At 48.6% G+C, this 16,327-nt stretch overlaps 1 protein-coding gene across 1 annotated transcript in view; it reads left to right on the top strand.

Moving 5' to 3' along the window:
• PRMT7 (protein arginine methyltransferase 7) overlaps nt 1–16,268 on the top strand; it is a 20,314-nt gene extending 4,046 nt beyond the window's left edge. Inside the window, exons 4-17 of the mRNA XM_006878886.1 lie at nt 894–1,002; nt 4,868–4,980; nt 6,611–6,852; nt 7,069–7,249; nt 8,100–8,227; nt 8,537–8,672; nt 9,528–9,611; nt 9,899–9,946; nt 11,062–11,151; nt 12,618–12,779; nt 13,940–14,014; nt 15,115–15,275; nt 15,879–15,975; nt 16,089–16,268. Coding sequence (XP_006878948.1) covers nt 894–1,002; nt 4,868–4,980; nt 6,611–6,852; nt 7,069–7,249; nt 8,100–8,227; nt 8,537–8,672; nt 9,528–9,611; nt 9,899–9,946; nt 11,062–11,151; nt 12,618–12,779; nt 13,940–14,014; nt 15,115–15,275; nt 15,879–15,975; nt 16,089–16,268 — 1,806 coding nt within the window. The remainder of the gene's footprint in view (nt 1–893; nt 1,003–4,867; nt 4,981–6,610; nt 6,853–7,068; nt 7,250–8,099; nt 8,228–8,536; nt 8,673–9,527; nt 9,612–9,898; nt 9,947–11,061; nt 11,152–12,617; nt 12,780–13,939; nt 14,015–15,114; nt 15,276–15,878; nt 15,976–16,088) is intronic.
• The last annotated feature ends 59 nt before the right edge of the window (nt 16,269–16,327 follow it).

Raw genomic sequence — 16,327 nt, 5'->3', positions numbered from 1 at the left:
GCTGCTCCACACAGAGAGCTGTCGGCCAGCTGCTCCACACAGAGAGCTGTCGGCCAGCTGCTCCACACAGCTGTTGGCCAGCTGCATTAGCAATCACAGCTGTGGAAACCCCACGGCACCTGGAACTCCAAGTTTGCTGTGAGTCCGCCCTGACCTTATGACTGTGGGTTTAGGTTCTTATTTTGGTCTTATTTTGTTTTGGAGATAGTGACTTTGATTTGGCAGTTGGGTTGAATTAGGAGGAAATTAGGAAAAGCTCAGGCTTGCCCAGTAACTGTAAGGATATAATTGTGGCTGAGCAAGGGACAGCAGGATGTGAGGGAGGTAAAACTGGGATAGAAAGGTGGACCATGTTGTGGGGGGCCTTGAAACAACAAAAACAAAATGATAGTCTGTGTTGGGCCAGCAGTGAGGATTTCAGCGAGGAAGGCGACTTGCTTGCACATCCATCTAACACAGTCCTCTAGAGAGCGCAGTCCTCGTCCCTGGTCACAGACATCCCAGCCACAGTGTTTCTGTGGTCAGTTCCTTCCTGGCTCTCACTGCCCTGGCACCCGACATCTGCACTTTTCCCGCGAGGTCCCGTTGTCCTCACTGCGGGGCACACTCATAATACTCACTTGATGGGAGCTCATAATTCCCAAGCTAACTTCACTGAAATTCTCACTGTACATTCATTTTCATGACACACATTTGGAGGTTACCTAGATGTCTTGTTAATTAAGATCAAACCAGCATCGAAGAAACATTTCCCTCATACCCAGGGATAATAAAGTATATTTGTATGTTTTTTTACTTAATATCTTAAGACCAGAATCTGAGAGTGCCCCACTAGCCTTTGGTCTTAGGTATCTCTCACTCATTTTTACTTGCGTGTCTGATCTAATCTCTAGGTTTTCAAGCCTATGGCTGATGCTGCTGAGAAGATAGTGCAGAAAAATGGCTTCAGTGCCAAGATTAAGATTATCAACAAGCATTCCACTGAGGTAACCGTAGGGCCAGGTGAGATGAACAGATTGTGTTGTAAGAATGCTCTTACATGATGAAAGGCTTCAGGTTCCATAAAAGTAGACAAGTGATTGCAGAGAAGGGGGCCTTGGCTTTGTGGCGGCTCTGACATGAGCATTTTGTTTCTCTTGAAGTTTGTTTTTCTTCTGGTGAGTAAAGGAGCTCACCACATGCAATAGATATGACTAATGAAGCCTCCTTTTGCAGCTTTAAATAAGTTGGAACTTTTCTGTGGCCCCAGCCTTGAGTTTAGTCAGATGAATGTGAAATTAGTTACATAGCAGAAAAGCAGTTGAGGGATTTCTAAAATGGATGCAATGCTCACGGTATTATCTTGGCCATGCTAAGAAATTTGGAAGCCATTATGTGGCCAGTTGATTGGAACAGATCCATATTTGTGCCCATTCCAAAGACAATGATGCGATAGAAAGCAGAAATTAGGGAACGGTACCATTAATACCATAAGCAAGTAAAATTATGCTGAAGATGATTTTTTAAAATGGCTAAAAGTTGATTTGAACAGCTAGAAATTCAGGCTATGTTTAGAAGAGAATGTTGTCACACATTGAATCAGTACCCTCCAAACTACATGTATATAATCAGTGTGGAAGCTGTGGAGTGATGAGATGTGACAGACCTACTAATTGCAGGAGTTTTAATTGGATACCAGTGACTTAGTGGTAAGAAGGAGTTGTGTCGCCCACCCAAAGGCACACGGTTCATAGCCACTAGTTGCTCCTGAGGATCAGTTGCCTCTAAAAACCTGCTGGTAGGTCAGTTGTGAGTCAGTTCTGACTCAAAGGTATATAACATCAATCAGGTATAAGGGGAGTTTCCTTAGCGTGTAGCCTGTAAAACCTTTTATCTCACTAGGAGGAAAGCAAGCTGAGAGCGGCCTCAGTACCACTAGGGAAGACTAGCCAGAAATGGGGAGTGTCCTTTTGGACTCAGGTCTTTGAGCGTGAGTGAGGAAGCTCTGTGGCCCTGAGACTGTCAGGACTCAGGGACTCGCCAGGGAACACCTGGCATACATACAGATGCTTAGGGAAACAAGAATTTTATTCCACAACTAGGGGAGAGTGAACCCTCTGCAGAGTTGATGCCCTAAATTTGGACTTCAAGCCTCCTAAATGGTGGCAGAATAAATTTCTGTTTGTTAGAGCCATCCACTTGTGGTAACTCTTTTATAGCAGTGTAAGATTAACTGAGACAGATATCATTGCTGACATCATCAGAAGGATCTTGGCTGAAAGCAAAGACTACTGGAAAGATATTTACTTGTATTTGATGACTATGCAAAGGCATTCTACTGTGGATTGTATAAAAATACAGATGATAATGTGAAGAATGTGAATTTCAGAACACATAAGTGTATTCAATCTGTATGTAGACTAGGAAGTAGATCTTTCAACAGAGCAAGAAGATACTGCAGGATTTAAAAATCAGGAAGAGTATATATCAGGGTGGTCCATTTACCTGTTCAGCCTGTAAATACTCTGAGAAGCTAGACTGTATGATGAAGAACGTGTTATCAGAGTTGGAGGAAGATAATTTACAACTTGTAATATGCAGATGACACAACTTTGTTGAAAATAACAAAAACTTCCAGCACTTACTGAGGATTCTTAAAGCCATGAATTGGGATTGCATCTCAACAAAAATCCTCACAACTGAACTAGTAAATAACAGGACAAATGAAGAAAAGATTGAAATTGCAAAGGATTTCCTTTTCCTTGGATCCACAATCATTGCCCATGGAAGCAGCAGTCAAGAAATCATACAACTACTCTATTAGGCAATTCTGCTGCCTAAGACCTCTTTAAAGTAGCAAAGAACAAGGATGGTACTTTGAGGACTAAAGTGTACTTGACCCAAGGCATAGTGTTTTCAGTTGACTGTGTTTCTGTGTTGGTTCAAATTCACTAGTGACTCCTTGAGAGAAAGATGGGCGGCGTCCTCTTGTGTGATATACAGCCTTGAAAACTCAGTGGAGAGTCAGCTGTGAGTTCTGACTCCATCTCAGTGAGTTGTGCTTTTCAGTTATATGCATGTGAATGTTGGACAGTGAATAACAATGACCAATGAAGAATTAATGCCTTTGAAATGCATTGAAAATAATATTGAATAACTGAGGGCTTCCAAAAGAACAAACACATTTGTTTTAGAAGTACACCCAGGATGGTCCTTACAAAGAAAGATGGCAAGACTTTTGTCTTACTTACTTTGAGCAAATTATAGGAAGGGGTCAGTCCTTGGAGAAAGACCTCTTGCTTTGTGAAGTAGAAAGTCAGAAAGATGGAGACTTTCAATGAGATGGATTTACACAGTGGTTTCTGCAATGGACTCAAGCCCAGCAGAGATCGTGAGCAAGGTACCGTACTGAGTAATGTTCTGTTGTTTGGTACAGGGGTTATTATGAGTCGGAGCTGACTCAACAGCGCCTAACAACACCTAAAGACAAGTCTTTTCTCTGAAAAGAATAGTGTTTGCGTCATCTTAATAGTGCTCACTCTCTTTATCCTTCTTTGAGCTGCTTTATTGCTTCTCTTTCATCATCAATGAGACTTGTCTCCTGCGAGGGAAGATGAGTGAGCTCTGTCAGTTTGGGATTTATGAGCCATTAGGAATGTTTACAGTTAATTCTCCTTGATGAATGGCCCCTTTCAGAGTCTGTTTTGTTTTGGAGCTCATTAGAAATCATAATTGCAGAAGGAACATTTTATTATATCATCAGAAGTTAAGTAAACAGAACTACAGAAAGATCCCCTGTAATCCTGTCCTAAACCAAGTGAGATTTGAGGGATTGGCTAGGGATAAGAAACTGACTGATGAGGGATCTGGTCTTGGGGTCCTGGGGTTCTGGATCTGGACCTCATTTTGGTGGCTGTAGCTGTTCCCACAAACCTGGAAGACCTTGAACAGCCTCTCTCTCTGCTATGGTTTTCTCTGTCTGTAGCCCAGGAACCTCTGAAGTACCAGCATCTGGTTTTTGCTTTTTTAAATTTTTGTGCATGTACTGTCAAATCAGATCTGACAGGTACAGGAGGAAATTGTCCCTCCTTCTCCGGCAGAGCATCTGGTGGACTTGAACCGTGTACCTCTGGGATTGCAGTACACCCTCTTGCCACTAAGCCACCAGAGCTCCCCTTACTCATGTTTTTTTTAGTTCAATAACCCAATATCGAAAAAAAAAAATAACCCAATATCGCTGCCCTAGTGGTGGTTCATTTGTGTATCTCCGTTTGCTAATAAGGATGAAAAACGGTCCATGTCTGATTGCTTTATTCCCCCATCCCTTTTTGAATTATCTGTATTTTTGCTTTTGGAGCATTTTTTTTTTCTTATCAGTTTGTGCATGTTCTTCCCCAGCCTCCATCTCCCAGTACCTGGATAAACAGAAGAGTTGGAAGCATAGTGTGGTAAACACCCAATTCCCTTAGTCAGGATTTCCTATTGTTAGCATATTTGCCAAGAAACATTTACAGAAATAGGTATTTTAATTGCTTCTACTAAGCCTTTACAAAGTTATTTACAGACATATGACACTATCCCTAACTGCTTAGCAGAGGTATAGACTTTTTAATAACATCTCTTCTTTCTGCATGCACATGGTGTATGCCATTGAGTCAGTTTTGATTCTTAGCAAAGTGAGATGACAGCAGTTTCTGAGGCTGCTCTTTGAGGGAGTCCCCGCCTGCTCTTCGCTCCTTTGGGTTCCTAGTGGGTTCAAAATGCCAACCTTTTGGTTAATTGCTAAGTGTAAAGCATTGCACTACCAGGGATCCTTGTCTCATTACATACTTGTGTAGTTTTCCTGGTCTGTTATGTGCTTCTGACTCTGTTTTCTTGTGTTTCTCAGATGGTGACATGCCATGCCGTGCCAACATCCTGGTCACAGAGCTGTTTGACACGGAGCTGATCGGGGAGGGGGCATTGCCCTCCTATGAGCATGCACATAGACATCTCGTGCAGGTAGTGGATGGGCGCCTCAGCACACTGCTGTGATCCCCTGGGCTCCCACAGCTTCCATCATGGCGTGTTCAGCATGAATCCGAGGGATCTGTCCACACATCCCAGGAACTTCTCTGTTTCTCACACACTGGTTCTTGGTTCTGACTTCTATACTAAATGTTAGTAGGTTAGAGTCAATAGGCAGGAAGCCACTTTCATTTTAAAAATCAGTTCATCAAATACTTTTTGAGTGTCAAATAGAGATGGGGGTTCTAGCATTTATAGTTGTTTTTAGGTGCTTATCAAGTCAACTGTGACTCAGCAGCCCTATGAACAGCGAATCTGACTCCTGCCCTCTCCTGTGCCATCCTCACCATCTCTGATATACTTGAGCCTGTTGTTAACTCAGTCTCCTCAGTCCATCTTGTTGAGGGTCTCCATCCTTACCTCCAAGGAGCAACCCCAGCTCCCATACGTGGTAGTGAGGTTTTTCATCACCTATAAGCATAAGATTTCTTGTGATCAATTTTGGTATGACAGTGTTTGTTCCTTCACATTAGAACCACCAATTAAACGAATCCCTAAAAGAACAGGTGCATTTAGAATTATGTTAAGGTGGCCCCAGGTTTTGTTTAGAAAGCCACAGGCAACTGTCTTCACTGCCCACTCTCATCTCTGTCCCCTCCTGGCTGCCCTGCCTCTGACTTAAGGAGCCTTGATGGTCCACACAGGCTTCTGTTGCCCTGTGCTTCTTCCTGGATGAGCCAGGCTGCTGGGGTCTTTTATAGAATATTTGTGTGGGGGTAGAAGTGGCACCTTCATATGCCAGGTCTCCTTTTAGGGAGTCAGGAAGGTGAACTTGCAAGGAGGCAGGCAAGTGAGTGGACATGCACGGGTGCAGCCTGCAGCTCGAGTGGTGGTCAGTGTAGGTGAGGCCCTTTTATGCTGGCTGGGCTGTCGATGAAGTCAGTCACCTTGGAAAGTGGTCAAGGGTTGGTCTGGAAGGTGGAAGTTCTTCAAGAAGAGAAACTGGGATGCTTTCACATCCTGCAGTACATAGGAGAGACCCCACAACAGAGTAGCTTCTGGCCCAGGATGTCAGGAGTGCTTCGGGGAGTCAGGGTGATCTGTTACTGCTGGATCCCTGTACATGGCATGGAGAGGACATCATAGGCACAGATGGGTGAAGCAGGAGGCACATGGACAGGATGTTAGGCCAGCCCGAGTAAGCAGTGTGGTCAGCAGTGTCATGATGCCTAGAGGGGACACTGGCTTAAGTGGTCAGTTGTTCACTAGGCTTTGTGATAAGGAGGTGCTGGTGTCTGGGCAGACGCTATGTTAAAAGGACCCTGAGCACTATGCCAAGATGACCACTTACAGTGAGGCTTGAACCCTCTCTTGCTGTTCATTGGGAGTTAATCAGCATGATGACGGTTCAGGTTTCTTTTTTGAGCAACTTCAGTGTCATATAGCTTATTTGGCATTCTAAATCTTTTCAGTTATGGTGTATATTCTTTTTGAAATCTAGTTCTCTCTTTGTTTTTTCCCTAGAGCCTAGGGCAGACACATGATCCACATGTTGGAGTGAGAATTACTATGGGTAACATACTTGTGTTTATTTTTTTTTTCTTTAAAAAAAACACTGATTTAGGAAAACTGTGAGGCAGTACCTCACAGAGCGACCGTCTATGCCCAGCTGGTGGAGTCTAGGAGGATGTGGTCATGGAACAAGCTGTTTCCCATCCACATTCAGACTGGGGTCGGGGAGCAGGTCATCGTCCCTCCCTTGGAGCTGGAGAGGTGCCCTGGTGCCCCCTCTGTCTATGACATCCAGCTGAACCAGGTGTCGCCTTCGGACTTCACTGCCCTCAGCGATGTGCTGCCTATGTTCAGGTACCAGCCTGGCCAGCTGAGAAGTCGGATGGGATATGAGTCTGGAATTTCTACCTGAGTCTGTGGAAGTTCTTTTTTGGTGGGAAAGAAGCCTCACTTCTACCTCTGATGGTAGAAGTTGCTTGCAAACAAATATTGTTGGTGCTTTAAAAACTTAATAACACACAATATGTGAGAAATTAAAATATGTGTCAATTCCTGACTCTTTTTTTGCAGTGTGGACTTCAGCAAGCAAGTCAGTAGCTCAGCAGCCTGCCACAGCAAGCGGTTTGAACCTCTGACATCGGGCCGAGCTCAAGTGGTCCTCTCCTGGTGGGACATTGAGATGGACCCCGAGGGGACCATCAGGTGCACCATGGCCCCCTTCTGGGCACACTCAGATCCCGAGGGGCTCCAGGTAAGAGGCAGGAACTAATAAGCACATGTTCATGGCAATCTCCTGATTGAATTGGAATCCACCGTTAGTTATGGGAACACAGCATGTTGAATCACAGATTCATAGAAGTTTAGTGACAGAAGGGACTATGCCATTATTTAAATTAAAAAGTGAAGAAGACTCACTGTAGGGAGTTGCCCTCTGTGTGGGGTGTGTTCTGGGCTCACGTGTGATGTGCTTGGTCACCTCCTAAAAATTCAGAAATGGACTGAAAGTTATTCCTTGTTGTTGTTGTTGTTATGTGCCGTCGAGTCGCCTGCGACTCATAGCGACCCTAAATCTGCAGTTTAAAATAAAATTTCATAATTTGTCTTCAGTGTATTCATTAGCTTTTGATTGCCTCCATCCAGGATCTAGCTGGGTTTTACACATTGCCTTTGTGTATTTTGTATTTTGAAATCACGCACAAGACAGTAATTTTGGAGAATACTGAATGAAGTCTTTGGCATGCGTGCCGTGCATTCTTCATGAAGTCAGCTCCATACCCTGGGTTTAAAATTGTGTTTAAGCCTGACTTTCCTTTTTCAGATGAGGCATACTCAGCAGGTAGCTGAGAGTAGTGACATGGAGCTGGTGGGACGGGGCCTCGGTGCCCCTTGGACAGTGCCCTTGGATTCCTGTGTCTTCTCAGGCCAACAGTGTGTCAGCAAGCTTCTTCCACTGGCCTTCATGACCTAGGGATTTTTTTCCCCCTGACATCCCTTTAGCCTCTAACCATGCTGTGGTTTCCCTATAAATCACTGATGTTTTGACTCCTGAATGGCAGCGTTGCTCTAGATGCAGCTTAATGACAGTTCTACTTCCATTTCAGTGGCGGGACCACTGGATGCAGTGCGTGTACTTCCTATCTCAGGAGGAGCCTGTAGTGCAGGGTGCAGCCCTCTGGTTGGTGGCCCACCATGATGACTACTGCGTGTGGTACAGCCTTCAGAGAACCAGGTGCGCCTGGAGCCCCCGGGGGTGGGAACTGTTGTGAGTGCAGAAGTCCCATTACAGACCTTATGGGGCCGAGCATGGCCAGCTATGTGTAAACAGGGGTTTGTGTCTGGTTGGCTCTCACCCTGGTATCCTGGTTGGGAGGCCCACTAACCTACTGGCCATGAGAGCCGGTGTCGGCACCCAGCCCTCCTGAGAAGACTGGCTGTGCCCCTGAGTGCACTGGCTTTTTCTGCCGGTGGGACCTGAGTCCCTGCCCTGGTAGGTCACACTCATCTCCCATGTCTGTCATTTGTTCATTTCTTGGCCCAGCCCTGAGGTCGGCACTGATCTCCGCCAGGTGCGACCTATCTGTGACTGCCAGGCTCACCTGCTCTGGAACCGGCCTCGGTTTGGGGAGATCAACGATCAGCACAGGACAGATCAGTATGTCCAGGCTCTAGAAACAGTAAGTGGCTGCCCTCATTGGCTGTGGGTGAGGAGGATTTTATCCCAGGAGCTCACTTCTGGCCACTGTCTCATCCTGGTTTCCTCTGTCCCCTGATCTGTGGCTTCTGCTGACTCTGGGGTGAGGGTTTGAGTAGGAACTGAGCATTACCTCTGACTCCTTGGAGGCCTGCTCCTGGCTGTCCTGTAGGAACCACTCTGACTGGAGACCTTTACCTCTGTGGCACCAACAGATCGTGTGACTCATCACAGCGGCTTCATGCTCCCTCTCCTTCCATCTGCAGCCATAATTCTCAGATGTGAATTACTGTGTAACTCTCTTACTTGCCACCTCAGGCAGGGCTTTTTAACATGGGGGCCCCTAGATCATATCCAGAACTTTTGCATTTCTGGTTTTAGGTAGTATCCAGGCTATTCCAGTGGTGGCCTGGGGTCCCATGTCAGCATCCTTGCCTTTGGGGAAACACGAGATCTTAAGAACTTTGAGTGACAGTTCCTCTCCTGTCCCTGTATCTGTGCTGTGACCACATACTCATTGCTGCTATGGTTGTGTAGACTTCGGCAGGGCCTCTTGGGATGGGTTTTCTTGAGGTGAGGGCTGAGTAACATGGGAGGATGGGGTTGAGGGTACAGGAGATTGTGTAGACCAGGGGGGCAGTGTGACTGGAGTGGGGAACATAGGAGAATGCAGCCAGACCGGAGGTGGTCACAGTGGGAGAGCGTGTGCGTCGATGTAGATTCTGAGTTAAAGGGGCAGGAGGAAAGTGTTTCATTGAGTGCCTGCGAGGACATTTGACAGTCTGCTGAATATCTTGTCGTTCTTGACACCTGTGCTGAGGTGGCTCTTGTCTTGTAGGTGCTGAAGCCAGACAGTGTCTGTCTCTGCGTCAGTGACGGCAGCCTGCTTCCTGTGCTGGCCCAGCACCTAGGGGCGGAGCAGGTAAGGAACAACACCTCTGCCAGGGTCCATAGCAGCCCAAGGTGGGAGTCTCACGCTCTGGGACAGGGCCTCACCATGAGGGCGTCATGTGCTGACCATGATTGTACTGGGCAGTGGTTTGGGTTCTGAGCACCCCGTGCTTGAGTGGGCGCAGGATGTAGGTGTTATCCCGGGAGATGAGGTGTTGTTCAGACGGCCTCTGTCTTGTGCTTGTCTTGCTGCCCTTGAGCTTTAGACATTTTTTTGTCTGTTAAGTTTCTCACACTAATCGCGTGCTTTCTCTTTAGGTATTTACTCTAGAGAGCTCAGCTGCATCTCATAGACTGATGAAAAAAGTAAGTGTCCCTTGTGCAGGTGATCTTGTGGGGGCCTGTGTGGTCTTACTTCTGGGGTCGGTGACTTTGACATGGCCTTGAGGCTGAGGGAGCAAGAGAAGGAGCAGCCACTTTGGGAACTTGCCAGGAAGCTTCTTAGGCTTTTACTTAAGCAAATACTCAGATTCTGATTTCTTTTTTTTGCAATTCAGTAAGTTTAGCCTTTTCTCCTCAGTTTATACAAAACTAAGACAGAAGACATCTTGGCAGTGATAGAAGTGGCTTTAACAGCTGGTGCAGGGACACAGGCCCATGGGGTGGGAGCTCTCAGCTGCTTGGCTGGGCCTGTGGTGCTCTCTTCCCTCCCTGGCCAGGTCAGGACTAGGTCAGGTCAAGTTTCTGCTTTGAAGGGACCACAGGCCCAGCTTAAAGCCCTGAGTTTGTACCTGTAGGAACCTTCTTTTGATGTTAGGGCAATTGCTTATGCTCCTGGGTTTACTCTTTTCTTTTCTTTTTTTTTTTTTTAATTGTATTATTTCACTTGTACCATCAAATCAGATCTGACTGGTACAGGAGGAGATTGCCTCCTCCACCAGCAGAGCATCTGGTGGATTTGAACTGCATACCTCTGGGATTGCAGTGCAGCATCTTGCCACTAGGCCACGGCCACCAGAGCTCCCCATCTCCTGGGTTTACTCTTAGAATGTTCCTCTAAGGGAGAGTTCCACACAACAGAGGAAAGTAGGGTTCCATTACTGCAAGACACTAAGAGAGATCTATATAAATGGAAGACCGTTCTTGCTCCTCGATTGGAAAATTGAACATTATTAAAATGCCACTACTATGCAAAGCCAGTTAACAGATACAGTGTGATCTCAGTCTAAACTCCAGTAGCATTTTTCACTGAATGGAAAAGCTAATTACCAACTTTACATGGAATGGAAGGAGGTCCTGAAGAGTCAGTGCAATATTGAGGAACAAAGTGAAAGACTTGACACTTCCTGATCTGAACCATGGCGGGGCTCACAATTGGCCACACTGATAAAAGTAACTTGAGATGGCCTTTCTGAAACAAACTTTATTTTAGTTTTAAAAAAAAAAGAGAAATAATTTTACTTCTCTTTTTCACTTTTAAGATCTTTAAGGCCAACCAGTTGGAAGAGAAGATTAATATAATTGAGAAACGGCCTGAATTGTTGACATCTGCAGACCTGGAGGGTAAGAAGGTGAGTAACAGGAATTGCATCTGCACTGGGCTTTGCTCAGGACAGACAGACACACTGAAATAGCTCTAGCTCACCCTCATGGTGGGTCTCACAGGTAAGTTACCAGCTAAGAATCTACCAGTCAGGGACGACATGAGGAGCTAGTAGAACTTGCCATGTTGCCTGCACTGCCCAGAATGTGGCTCATGTCTGTCTTCCAGGTCCTCGCTGTCCTCCGAGTCCTCTCAATCCTCTGGGTCCTCTCTGTGATCTTCTTTGTCCTCCAGGTCCTCTTGGTCCTCCAGATCCTCTTTGAGGTTTTCTCGGTCCTCCAGGTCCTCTCTGTCCTCCGGTTTCTCTCTGTGGTCTTCTCAGTCCTCTGGGTCCTCCCTGTGGTCCTCTCTGTCCTCCAGGTCCTCTCTGTCCTTCGGGACATCTCAAGTCTTCCAAGCCCTCTTGGTCCTCCCTAGGTCAAATGCTTCAGCTCTGCCGAATGTGACTTGGCTCCTCTCCTTCTTCCTCTCTTCCTTTAGCATCACCTTGGCCTTGATCTTCTGCTTTGTGTGTCTCTCAGCCTGCAGCTGAGGTATGAAGCAGCTCTCATCAGGGACCTGCCTGCAGGACTCTTCACCCCTCAGATGCACAGGACCCAGAGCACCCTTCCCTTCTCAGAACACCTTTCTGTTTAGTTTCTTAAGAGACTGCTTCCTCCAGGCATTTGTCACGTTTCTTCTGGCTGCTCTTTCTCAGTCCTCTTCATGGGTTTCTTTTCCCTTCAGCATCCTTTTCTATCCCTTGATCCTTTGTTTTTGGCTCTGTGTCTTGTCCCACACCTGCATGTAAACCTGGGTCTTCAGTGTAAGAGGCCACTTCACTTCTTTTGGCTCTGACTCTCCTGTGTAGCTGCCTGCTGGCTCTGTCTTTGAATAGCCCCCAGGTGCTCAAATTAGACTTGCTCAAAGCGAGACTTAACCTCTTTCCTACTAACCATTAATACAAAAAAAATCAGATTCATTGTAATATGAATAATATACCATTAAGATTAACTTTTTTCAATTTTTTAGTGAATTTGTGAATTTGCTTCTCTGACCCTGTTCCTTCATGTTTATCTCCTGCCCAGTGTCAGGCCCTTTTTAGGGTACTGGGACTTGTGACATTGTCCCCAGTCTTGTGTTCAGAGCTGAACTGGGGAGATAGATGAACACTGTTGATAGAGCTTTGATGGGTGTCCCAGAAGCCTTTCTGATACTTTCATTTCCCCTGTGGACCCGTGGCTCCCATCTGTCCAAACTCTGAGGACAGCCTGTTCCACCTTCCCTTCCCCCTTTGGCTTGAGGGCACGTCCTGTGTCTGTGTCTTTAGATTTACCGGGGTGAGGGGGGGTGCATTCAGCAAGTTTATCTGCTGATGGAGGGAGAGAGGAGACTCCCAGGTGACCTCGCCTTCATCTTTCTGACACCTGTACCTGCTTCTTGCTCTTTTGCCAGGTGTCCCTGCTCCTGGCCGAGCCGTTCTTCACCACCAGCCTGCTGCCCTGGCACAATCTGTACTTTTGGTACGTCCGGACGGCCGTCGCCCAGCACCTTGCACCTGGCGTCGTGGTGATGCCACAGACTGCCTCCCTGCACGCCATGGTCGTGGAGTTCAGGGTAGGCCACCCGAGGGACCTTGTCTTCGCCTGAAGCCGGGATGCAGATGGGCAGCTGAGCCTTTAGTGATTTGGCTCTTGGGTTTTCTCTATGAGCACAGTCCCTTATGAACAATACCATCATTTGACATATGAAATGCAAATGGCTGTGTGTTGTCAACGCACAGTAGTGGCTTATCAGAATAATTAGGAACCGTAAGTGGAGAGTTTCAGGGGGCTTGCTGTGCAGCCAGCTCCACTCTCATTAGAAGCCAAGCACCAGTTGTTAAAAGCATTTGTGATGGGAGAGTCAGCGTCTTTATGCAAAAGAAAAAAAAAATTGAAAAGGTTCATTTTAATTTTCTCATCAAAGCAAAACCACAGTCACGAAGTCATTTTGGGAAAGGCCTTTTTTATTAAAAGGATCTTGAAATGATTTAACCTGAAGTGTAGAGTGAGTCTCATTTGCAGGTTCTTTTCACAGAAGAGCTGTGTCCTTTGGAGGTCAATGCCTCCATCACTTCATTTATTCTGTGCTCATTATTTTCTTCATAAATTCTGATCTCTAGTCAGAGGCTGTAGAGAACGGCGCTGACTCCCGACAGGGCAGCTGGGGTCAGAGTGTGGACCAGGCACGTCCCCGAGGGCAGCCCAGGATGCTGGACCTTTGCTTTCTTCCCTGGAGAGCCAGTCTCTGTCCTCGTCCTGGTGCTGCTTATAGGTGCCCAGCCTCGGGAGCAGGTTTACACATTTTCTACCCAAGAAAAAGTCTTAGTTCTGGGGGAAGTGTCCTTGCCCTACTTGCGGTCTGGCTGATTGTCCCCTCACTGGGGGTCCTGGTGTAGGGTTCACACAGTGCCCGCCCAGCATCTGCTCCAGATGCCATCCTCACTCTTAGGGGCCTTTGAGTCCTTTAGTCTCAGGGCCTCTGTTCCAGGCAAAAATGCCTCCATACTAGGGCTGGAAAGCCAAAGGGTGGTGTTAGCCCAGGGGTAACACTCAGAAAGATTGAAAGGGAAGGACAGGCTAAGAGGATGAGAAAGGTGGGAAAAACCAGGTAAACCGGGGCAGGGGCTCCTGCACCTGACACATGGTCTTTCACTCTGACCTGGGAGGCTGGGCATCACTGACTGGGCCACGCCTTCCCATGGGGGTGTGGATGATGCTGTCTATTCCCCACAGGACCTGTGGCGGATCCGGAGCCCATGTGGGGTCTGCGAAGGCTTCGATGTGCACATCATGGATGACATGATCAAGGTAGGAGAGGCTGCATTTCAGAGCAGTATCCCACCCATCCCACACAGCCCCAGGCCTCCAGCCAGTATGTCAGACAGCTCCCTGTGAGACAGGGCCTCTTGCTGGGCTCGCTGTGCACATTGACCTGAGGACAGTTCTGTCTGCGAGCATGGCACCTCCGGAACATCTAAGCTATGGTTAGAAGCCCCTCTGGGCCCTGTGTTTTAAGCGCTGTCACCTCTGGAGCCACTGTGCCAGTGTCAGCTGGAAATGGGCACAGAACAGGATGGGGTGCTCAGGTGTCACGTAGTGGCGGCTGGAGGGGCAACGCCACTGTGTATGCAGTGCCCTCAGTGGCAGGGGTTGGTCAACATGGTGCTGGACATGAGGAGTCAGGACGCGCTGTTCCGTTATTAGGAAGATGTGCTCAGGCGCAGGGACAGAGGTGGGGCTGGCGGATACCGCTGTTTACTGTGGGAGGTGGAAGTGGCTTCCTGCGTGTCCCTTCCTTTTGTTCCTCTTTCTCTTCCTGTTTGACAGTGAGCAAGGACAGCTTGGCAAACATTTTTAAAGAAATCTTAAGATTTGCTTCTCTTTGTACCTCATCAGCCCCTTGAAGGGGTGACAGATGGTCCCTGCCTCCAGCGGGCTGCCTCCTGTTGCTGTGCCCATCCCTCCCACCCAGCCCTGCCCTCTCAGGCTTCTCCTGCTCCACCCCCAGCCTTTAGCCCTGGGCCTCACCTTCTGGCCCACCTGACCACTTTCAGGTCTGGTACGGTGATGACATCGGGGAAGTCTCTGCACTCTGACCTTTGTGTTTCCAGAATCCTGCCCTCCCTAGCCTGGTCCTTACAGTGCCACGTCTTGGACCTGCTTTTACTCATCTCTGCACCCCGACACCAGAGTCTCAGGGTCTCCCGCACCTTTACTTGTGCTGCTTATTGGGCATCACATCCTTGCAGCTGTGGTCAGTCGTGGTAGATTGGCTGAGGAGAGTGCAGAGCCTGGCATCAGGTCCAGGAGCCCAGATTTTCCCATAGGGCCCCCATGGAGGTAGGGCGAGCAGCTGGCGTACCCTGGAGAGGGGGCTGCCTGGTTGCCATACCCGTGTCTTTTGGCAGCGGGCCCTGGACTTCAGGGAGAGCCGGGAGGCCGAGCCCCACCCGCTCTGGGAGTACCCGTGCCGCAGCCTCTCGGAGCCCCAGCGCATCCTGACCTTTGACTTCCGGCAGCCGGTGCCCCTGCAGCCAGTCCGTGCTGAGGGCCGCATGGAACTGAGCAGGTGAGGGGGTCTGGGGAACAGAGGGGCAGGGCCTGGCTGGCCTGGAGAGTGGAGAGGGAGAGGAATTGTGATGGAAGCCCCGCCAGGTGAGTTATCTGGTTACGTCCATGCTTCTTGTCTGCAGTGGCCCTAAGTGGGGCCATGAGGGCTGGGGAGAGTGTGTCCAGAGTGACTGCTGTCTCCGTGTATGGAGGCTTCTGCATGTGGCATGTGGCCTGGTGGATCACAGCTGCAGGTTAACTTTCACAGTTACCATGGTTTTTCCTTGGCTCAAGTTCTCAAACTCTCCTGGGAGTTCAGCAGGTTAGGAAGCGTCAGGGCTGCTTGTTGGGAGGTACAGCCAGTCCCCTCTGGAAGCCAAGTTATTGTCACTGGGCAGGTCTTCCAGTTCTGGTGCCAGCAGCACGGAGCCTCCCCGTCTGGGAGTGGCTGTCCCTCCACCCTGTGCCTGAGAGGAGCATGTGGCTTCAGTGTGGTGGGGGACAGCCTCCTTCACTTGCACTTAGTTTGCCTGCCGGCCTCGGGTGTTAGGATGGATGTGGGGAAGCCAGGGTCTTCTGGAAGCCAGCACCTCTGGTGTGACTGCGTCCCCTCCCCGTCCAGGCCTGGGAGGAGCCACGGGGCTGTGCTGTGGATGGACTACCACCTGACCCCTGCCAGCAGCGTCAGCACCGGCCTCCTGAGGCCCGCGGGAGACAAGGTACCACTGGGTGGGGGTCTGCGCATGGGTGGTCCTGACTACCAGTCACCTGAGCAACTTGTCCTCCTTGGGGCTAGAGAGCCCTCAACACCATGTGTCCACTCCTCTCGCAGGGGGACTGTTGCTGGAACCCCCACTGCAAGCAGGCTGTGTACTTCTTCAGCCCCACCTTGGACCCCTCAGTGCCGCTGGGTGGCCTGCAGACCGTGACCTATGTTGTGGAGTTTAATCCTCACACAGGAGACATCGTCATGGATTTCAGACTCTCTGATGACTCAGGAGCTGTGCACTGACCCTCAGGTGTTGGCAATAAAGTGGCCAGAGGACATTTGGTGTGACTGGTTTGTGGCTT

The sequence above is a fragment of the Elephantulus edwardii genome, unplaced genomic scaffold (genome assembly GCF_000299155.1).
Source record: "Elephantulus edwardii isolate Elephantulus edwardi_28Jun2011 unplaced genomic scaffold, EleEdw1.0 scaffold00001, whole genome shotgun sequence".
NCBI lineage: Eukaryota > Metazoa > Chordata > Mammalia > Macroscelidea > Macroscelididae > Elephantulus > Elephantulus edwardii.
The sequence above is the reverse complement of the archived record's forward strand: the minus strand, read 5'-3'. Positions and strand labels throughout refer to the sequence as shown.